At 42.9% G+C, this 9,105-nt stretch overlaps 1 protein-coding gene across 1 annotated transcript in view; it reads left to right on the forward strand.

Annotated features, from left to right (window-relative positions):
- The window catches only part of CFAP161 (cilia and flagella associated protein 161), a 29,024-nt gene extending 20,246 nt beyond the window's left edge, over positions 1-8,778 (forward strand). The window contains exons 5-6 of the mRNA XM_007945171.1: positions 7,902-7,975; positions 8,583-8,778. Of these exons, the coding sequence (XP_007943362.1) occupies positions 7,902-7,975; positions 8,583-8,778 (270 nt within the window). The remainder of the gene's footprint in view (positions 1-7,901; positions 7,976-8,582) is intronic.
- The last annotated feature ends 327 nt before the right edge of the window (positions 8,779-9,105 follow it).

The raw sequence follows: 9,105 nt of genomic DNA on the forward strand, positions 1-9,105 counted from the left end.
TAGTGCCTGAGGCACTTGACTGCTAACCAGAAGGCTGGCAGTTCAAACCCACCAGCCACTCCTTGGAAGGAAGGTTGGGCAATCTACTTCTGTAGTGATATGGCCTTGAAAACCCAAGGAGGGGTCACTGTGAGTTGGGTCTGAATCAATGGCACATAACAACAACAACATCCATAAAAAGGAGCTTATAGGCAAATGCTCTCTTTCTTGTTTGTAAGTTTGGAAGGCACCCCTTTTCCCTGTAGCAGCATCCTGTACTGGCGTTTCTCAGCCCTGATTGCACATTATCATCACCTAGGGAGCTCTGGTAGTGTAGTGCCTAAGGCATTTGCCTGCTAACCAGAAGGCTGGCAGTTTAAGCCCACCAGTCATTTCTCGGAAGGAAGGTTGGTGATACTGCCTCAGAAACCCAAGGAGGGGTCACTGAGTCAGATCCAACTCAATGACAGTGAGTTTGGGTTTGGTTTGGTTTAGGGAGCTTTTTGGAATCCCATCTTGGGAGAGATGATGATTGTGTTTAGCTGCTAATCAAAAGGTTGGAAAATCCAGTTTACCCAGAGGTGGCTTGGAAGAAAGGCGTGGTGATCTACTTCCAGGAAGAAAAAAAAAAAAAAAAACAGTCATTGAAAACCTATGGAGCACAATTCTCTTCTGACACACATGGGGTCATCCTCAGTAGGAGTCATCAACTCTGTGGCAACTTGTTTAAGGAACTTTTTAAAAATACTGGAGCCCAGGCCCTACCCCTGACTTAAGTGGTCAGGTTAAGAACCACTGATCTTAGATTGTTTTTCCTAGGGCTGCTGTAACAAAATACTGAAGAGTGGGTGGCTTAAGGAATAGTAATTTTTGTCTCACAGATTTGGAAGCTAGAAGGCTAAATGAGGGTATCGGCTGTGTTGATGCCTTCTGAGGGTTCTGAGAGAGAAACTGTTCCATGCCCCTCTCCTCACTCGTGGGGGCTGCCAGGCCATCCTTGATGTTTCTTGGCTTGCAGATGCATCTTCACGTGGCATCTTCCCACTGTGTCTCTGTGTCTGTTCTTTTTTGTAAGCCACCACTGAGAGGAGATTAGGATCCACCCTACTCCATGCAGTACAACTTCATGTTAACCTTCAGAAATCCTGGTTTCAAACAGAGTCACATCCACAGGTAGTCACATCCACAGGGTTAGGACTTCAATATGTAATAGTCAACATTTTGGGGCACACAGTTCAGTCACTAAGAGATTGTGAAGATTATGGCAGTGTTCTTTGAGGTCTCTGTTAAATACTGATTAATAAAACCAAAACAGTTGCTGTTGAGTCAACTCTGACTCACGGCCACCTTCATGTGTGTCAGAGTAGAACTGTGCTCCATAGGGTTTTCAATGACTCACTATTCTTTTTTTTTAGTTATTATTATTTTTATTGTGTTTTGGGTACAAATTTACAGAGCAAACTTTGTCTTACATTCATCAGTTCATGCACATTTGATTTCCCTGTGACCCTCCCTCCGTTGCCCTTCTTAACTATGCACTCCTGTCTGTCCTGCTTTCGCTCCATGTGAATGCTGCCCCTCTGGTGCCCCATGGCCGATTGCTCCAACGGGTCTACTATAGAGTAGGTGGGTGCATTGCTCTGGGTTTGCTGTTCTGCGTGTAACTCTTTCTACTGTTGGGCTGACAGCCAAGCCTTGGGAGTGAGTTCTATCCTAGCCCCAAAGGGTATTCGAGTCCCATAGTGTTGGGAGGCCCACTAGACTCCATCTGACTAGTAATTCTGATTATTACTGTGTTTTTGAATTTTGTTCCACATTTTTCCTCTCACTCTATGCAGGATCTCCTGTTTCAATCCCTTCCCAAGTGGTAGGCATTGGTAACCGGGCACTATCTAGTTCTTCTGTTCTCAAGGTCCTTCATATCCTTGGACTCATTGTTTCTAAATGCCCTTGATTTTCTTCCTCTTCTTCACTTCAGATGGGAGGAGACCATTAGCTGCTTCTTAGATGGCCACTCAAAAGCTTTTAAGACCCCAGTAGCTACTCACCAAAGTAGGTTTTGGAACAAGATTTTTATGTACTATATTGTGCCAGTTGAGCTTGGTGTCCCCCAATACCACAGTCCTGTGTTGGCAGGCCCAGTGGTTCTCTCTCCCAAGGTGTTTGGTTGTCTCTGAGGGATTACTCCAACTCTGTCTTCTGTTGTTTCTGTAATGATTACAAGATGCAAGATTATCTTCAGCTAATTCTATCATTGGTCTAAGGTACATTCCTGCTCGCCAACCCCCACCTGATCTTCTCAGTTGTCCATGCATTTATCTATAGTCTGGTGTTTGGTGTTAGTGGTAATGCAGTATTGTGCATATACTGGTATTTGCCTCTGTTGTCTGTATTTTATGTGCATGTTTTGGTGTCCTTCCTTTCCCCAGTGTTATCATGCTGGTCACAGACTCTTTCCATGCTATCCCTCCCTTACCCAAATCAACATGTGGTCCCCAACTAGTCTGAAATTTTCCCTCCCCTTCCCTCCCATCCCTGGTAACCTACAAAGTGAGTTCCCTTTGCTAAGCAAACCCTTCCTTGAATTTTTACAGTAATTGGCTCATACAATATTTGTCCTTCTGCGACTGACTCATTTCACTCAGCATAATGTCCTCCAGATTCATTCATGTTGTGAGATGATTCGTGTGTTCTTCGTTGTTCTTTAATGTAGTATAGTATTCCGTTGTGTGAATGTACCATAATTTGGTTATCCATTCATCTGTTGATGGGCGTTTAGGTTGTTTCCATCTCTTTGCTATAGTGAATTGTGCTGTGATGAACATAGGTGTGCATATGTCTGTTCATGTCCTGTCTCTCACCTCTTTAGGATATATTCCTAATAATGGAATGGCTGGATGGTATGTCTATTTTCAGTTTTTTTTAAGGAAATGCCATACCATATTCCACAATGGTTGTACCATTTTGCAGTCCCACCAGCAATGTGTGAGAGTTCTAATCTCTCCACAACCTCACCAGCGTTTGTTATTTTCTGTCTTGTTGAACTTTGCTATCATTGCTGGGGTGAGATGATATCTCGTTGTTTTGATTTGCATCTCTTTAATGGTTAATGATCGTGAGCATTTCCTCGTGTGTTTGTTGGTCACCAGTGTATCTTCTTTAGTGAAGTGTCTGTCCATGTCCCTTGCCCATTTTTGAATTGGATTGTTTGTCTTTTTGGCACTGAGGTGTTGAAGTTTTCTTTAAATTTTGGAGCTAAGTCCTTTGTCAGCTATGTCATAGCCAAATATATTTTTCCCAATCTGTAGGTTCTCTTTTTACCTTTTTGGAGAAGTCTTTCAATGCACATAAGAATTTAATTTTTGAAAGGTCCCAATCATCTAGCTTCTCTTCCACTGACTGTACATTTTGGGTTATGCTTGATAGTGTATGCCATAAATTAGGTCCCCTAGATTTGCCCCTATTTTATCTTTGAAGAGCTTAATAGTTTTGGGTTTCACATTTAAGTCTTTGATCCAACTTGAGTTTGTTTTTGTGTATGAGGTGAAGTATGGGTCTTGTTCCATTTTTCTGCAGGTGGATATCCAATTTTGCCAGCACCATTTGTTAAAGAGGCTATCTCTCCCCCATCAATGGGTTTTGGTCTTTTGTCAAAGATCAGCTGTCCATAAATGGATGGGTCTAGTTCAGGTTTTTGATTCTTTTCCCTTGGTCTATATGATGACTGACATTTCTGAAGTAGATTGCCAGGACTTTCTTCCAAGGCACTTTTGGATAGACTTGAACCTCTATCCTTTAAGTTAGCAGTCAAGTGTGTTGACTGTTTGGCCCACCCAGGATTCCACTAATTTCTGAAGAGAGTAGGAAGCCTTAGGGCAGCAGAGGAGACAGCAGGACAGCCACACAGGTGAACACAGTGGTCCTGCAGGCCAGCAAGATTCTGTCCCTCATTCCTATTTTCTCCCTGGCCCCTGGGAGCCTGGGTCCTCAGGTACCACAGCCTGAAGAGAAGGCAGGGTCTGGTGGGCATGAGCAGGCTCATTGTTTCAGGGTCCAGGGGTTTTGCTGCATGCTCACGACCCATCCAGCAAAGGGAGAATAAAGAGCCATTAGAAGTCACTGAGTGGGAGCTCTGGTGGTGGTGTGCCTAAGGCATTCACTGCTAACCAGAAGGCTGGAGGTTCAAATCTGCCAGCCACTCCTCAGAAGGAAGATGGGGCAAACTACTTCCGTAGTGATACTGCCTTGGAACCCCAAGGAAGGGTCACTATGAGTCGGGTCTGACTTGACGGCACGTAACAACAACAACAGAAGTCACTGGGAGAGTGTGGGATTATAGCAGGAGAGAATCTAAAGAGTTGGTTTGCTGAGATGGCCATCTATGACCACAGCCCACTCATCAGGAGTGGCCCCCAAATACAGGCCCCCCTGAATCTGCCAGACAAGGTATGATTCCCTCTGAGCTCTGCCCATTGAGCCCCTTGTCCACAAGGTTCTGTTTCCCAGCATGGAGGGTATACCTTGTCTGTAATAAAACATGCTCCATGTCTTTCTTCTCTTCAGCTGATCTTTGCCAAGTTTTGTTCTTATTGGAATTGCCTCTTATTTCCATGATTTATATGGTCAGTTTCTCTGTTTCCTTATATGTAAGATAGGAATAATAATAATACCTACCTTATGAGGCATTGGAACTCCTGGGTGATGCAAATGGTTAACACACTTGGCTGCTAACTGAAAGGGTGGAGAGTCAAGTCCACGCAGAGGCACCTTGGGAAAACAGGCCTGGCAATCTACTTCCAAAGAATCAGTGACTAAAAACCCTACAGAGCACCATACTACTCTGAAACTTAGCGGCTTGCCATGAGTTGAAGTTGACTTGATGGCAACTAACTGGTAAGATGAAGTTTTGTGAGGATTAAGTGGTATATTTATGTACAATTTATGGTATATTTATAGTGCTTATTAGGAAAGCTTGGCTCACATGAAGCATTCAGAGGTGATAATTATTGTTGTGGTTTATTATTTTTATTCTCAGCATTGATTTTGGGAGCTCTGGTAGCTTAATGCTTAATCACAGGAAGCATTCAGAGGTGTTAATTATCATTATGGTTTATTATTGTTATTCCTATCATTGTTATTGGGAGCTCTGGTAGCGTAGTGCCTAAAGCATTTGACTGCTAACCAGAAGGCTGGCGGTTCAAACCCACCAGCCACTCCTCAGAAGGAAGGTCGGGCAATCTACTTCTGTAGTGATAACACCTCGGAAACCCAAGGAGGGGTCGCTATGAGTCAGATCCAACTCGATGGCAGTGAGTTTGGTTTTTGGTTATCATTGTTATTGGGTGGACCAGTGGCCCAGGTACCAGGAGCTCTTTTCTGCAATGCTAACTCACTTTGTGGACTGGAGCAAGTCTCTGAACCTCACTCCAACATGGTTACATATCTGCACAATGGGAAACCTAAGAAGGAGGCTTGGTGGTACAGTGGTTAAACACACGGCTGCTAACCAAAAGGTGGGTGGTTTGAACCCCCAGTGGTTCAGCAGAGGAGACCTGGTGATCTGCTTCTGTAAAGATTACAGCCTTGGAAACCTTACAGGGTCATTGTTTCTGTCATATAGGATCACTATGAGTTGGAATCCAGTCAATGGTGCCCAACCACAAAGATCTATTGAAGCTAACTTGTATATGTCAATCTCCTCCAGCAAAGACTGCCAAAAACACACCTGTACTGAACACAGTGGCTTTATTACTTGTGGCATCGAGGGAGGAAGCACACCATGAGGAACTTTGGCACATCTCAGCAAGAGGGTGTTAGAAAGGACTTGCTACAGGTTTCCCTCACTATCAGAAAGTAGATTGTTCTTATGAAACCTTTTGTAAATTTAAATGGAATAAAGCAAAAAAACAGTTGTCATTAATTTATGTGAGAAAAACTTTTGAGTGTTCTAAGACCCACATAGGGTATAAGGCACTTGACTGCTAACTAGAAGGCTGGCGGTTCAAACCCACCAGCCACTCCTTGGAAGGAAGGTTGGGCAATCTACTTCCGTAGTGATACTGCCTTGGCAACCCAAGGAGGGGTTGCTATGAGTCAGGGCTGACTCGATGGCACATAACAACAACAAGACCCACATAATAGCCTACCAAATCACTTACAAAGAACAAATACAAATACAAATACAAATACAAATAACACTAACATGTAGTTTTCACAGATAGAGTTCAGAGCTATGGTGGCTTGATGCTCAGTTGCTGAGTGTACTTCTGGGGAACGAGCTTGGCAAAGCCACTCTGGCTGTTCCTCAGTGGCTGCTGCTGTGAAAGAAATGCTGAATGCTAGTTTCACTTTTCACCTTCTTTTCATAAAAGTAAAAATCCTCTTTAGATTTCTTTTGGTTGATGAAAACAGGTACTAATGTAGATCTTTTGTAAAAATGAAGTGGCGTAAAGCCGACTTTCGAAAAGCAGGGATATACGCACTTGACTGCTAACCAGAAGGCTGGTGGTTCAAATCCACCAGCCACTCCTCGGAAGGAAGGTTGGCCAATATCTAGTGATACCACCTTGGAAACCCAAGAAGGAGTTGCTATGAGTCGGGTCTGACTCGACAGCACATAACAACAACAACATGCATAGAATTTGGCTTTGGTTGGATTATTTTTGGGAGGATGTGAGGTTATGGAAGTTTGCTTGGGCTTAGATGTTTTCAGGAAGCACAGGATTAATCCTATGATTGTTGCTGCTGTTAGTTGTCACCGGGTCCTTTGTAACTCATGGCCACCCCATATGTGCAGAGCAGAACTGCTCCACAGGCTTTTTCAAGGCTGTGACCTTTCAGAAGCAGGTCACCAGACCTGTCTTCTGAGGTGCTTCTGGGTGCCAGCTTTTCAGTTAGTGGTTGGTTGATTGCTTAGCTCTTTGCACCACCTGAGGATTCAAACAAAATCAAACTCCCTACTGTCAAGTCAATTCCGACTCATGGCTATCCCCATGGGGTTTCTGAGGCTGTAAATCTTTGTGGAAGTAGATTGCCCTATCTTCCTTCCATGGAGTGGCTGGTGGATTTGAACCACTGACTTCTGGTTAGCAGTCAAATACCTTATCCACTACACTACTAGAGCCCCTTGAGTTCTATGCTTCGGTATCTCAATAAATCTTATCTATAGGGAGGGCAGACTAGAGGGGCTAAGGGTGTAGTTTGTAAAGAAGCAGCAGCCATTCATATTAGCCAGGAGTGGGTGTTATGTGGTATTTTGTGTTTTGGACAACGTTCACATTTGTCTGTGTTCATATATGATCACAGGGTGGTCTCTTTTTGCTGTGAACCGTCATAGTCACAGAGTGGCCATGTGTGATGTTGACCTTCTGTGAAATTATATTCAACAGGAGAACCCCCCGGCCCAGCTGTGAGGGCCAGGCCAGCTCCTGGATGTTGGGGCTGTTTTTCTGGTTTTTGCACGGCTTTTAGCTGCTATGAGCCAGGATTTTAAATAATATTTATTATATTTTTCTGCTTATAAACATAATATATATTCCTTTGTGAAAACTCAGAAAAGCATAATAACTTGAAAGTTGCTAGTAGTTAGTTCCACCTTCCAAAGATAACCACTGCTGTTTATCATTTCTCTGTCTCTCTATATTTTATGAAACAGGGATATCGTGAATGTACTTTTTTCTCAGTAACACCACTGACTATATTTCATCTTCTCCAATTTGACTTTGAATGGTTATATAATGTTCCATCTTATGGATATCTACAATGATGTATTTCATCAGTCCCTTATGGTTTGGCTTCTAGGTTATTCCTATTTTAAAAAACTAAATTTACGTGAATATATAATGTTTTCCCCAATTTTTGCCTTTAGGAGATTAGAGTCCTTCATTCAGAATACAAATAACACCCATTCTTTATCTATCAAGGCAAATAAAAAAATCCTCATCAATCACTGCCACACGAATCGGGGACTGGCGGTCCATCGGCATCTTTTCCTAAGGTACTGCATGCACGGTGCAGTAAAGCACCCTGAGTGGGGCTGGGATCAATATCAGCAGAGAAGCTCAACTTCAAGAGTGTGCCATGAAAAAAAAAAGTCCTTTGATGACAAAATATTGTCACATAGAACTTTTTTTGTTACACATAACTTTGATGGTGTGAAAAATGTTATTAGAGTCCCTTCTATTTACAAGTCGTTCCCTACGAGAGAATTTTAGCTGTAATAGGATCCTATCCTGGGTAGTGCAATGTGTTGGGCTGCTTACAGAAAGACTGGAAATTCAAGTCCACTCAGGGGCACCTGGGAAGAAAGCCCTGGCAAGCTGCCTCCCCAAAAATCAGCCATCGAAAACCCATCAGTGCACACAGTTCTGCTCTAGCACAAATGGGGTCACCGTGAGTCAGAATCAATTCAAGGACAATTTTTTTGTGTGTGTGGCTAACTTACCTAATTCTTGTCCAAACTGGGTGAAACATACCTGTCAACATATAATATTTTATAGAGCCTAAATGACTTTATATAGCAGTCTGCCTCCTTAGGGGCTTTGCAGATGAAATTAAGAATTGTTATTAAATTTCCAACCAGTATTAATTCTTTCTTACTCCAGTACCTACTTTGGAAAGGAAGTTGAGGTTGCCGCTCACACATATTTGGATTCGCACAAAGTTGAAAAACCAAAAAATCATTGGATGCTGGTCACTGGAAATCCCAGAAAGGACTCACCCACCATGTTGGACCTGCCCAAACCCCGGGCAGAGGACACCCAAGCCATGGAGCAAGCCATGAGCCTTAACGCACAGTAACACACCGGGCTCACACTTGTTCTTGGCTCTTGCTTTCATCAAATGTAACATTAAAAGAAAGCAATAATTCTTGGCTATGACTTGGTATTATTAAGTAAAGATGTCTCTGAACACTGTATCAAAGCAAGACTGTATTAACATAGTGAGTTAGTGCTGGGCTACACAAAATACCAGCTCTGGGGAACATTCAGAAATAGTGTTTGAATGTGACAGATGAGGCTTTGTCAGTAACCACATTTTGAAAAACAGCTTCCTCTACTTAGATCCTACTAGGAGCAGCTTGTACAAGAATTATTTGTTCATTTTAAAAACTAAGTCTATATAATA

This window comes from Orycteropus afer, unplaced genomic scaffold (genome assembly GCF_000298275.1).
Source record: "Orycteropus afer afer isolate SDZICR_OR568_19922 unplaced genomic scaffold, OryAfe1.0 scaffold00132, whole genome shotgun sequence".
NCBI lineage: Eukaryota > Metazoa > Chordata > Mammalia > Tubulidentata > Orycteropodidae > Orycteropus > Orycteropus afer.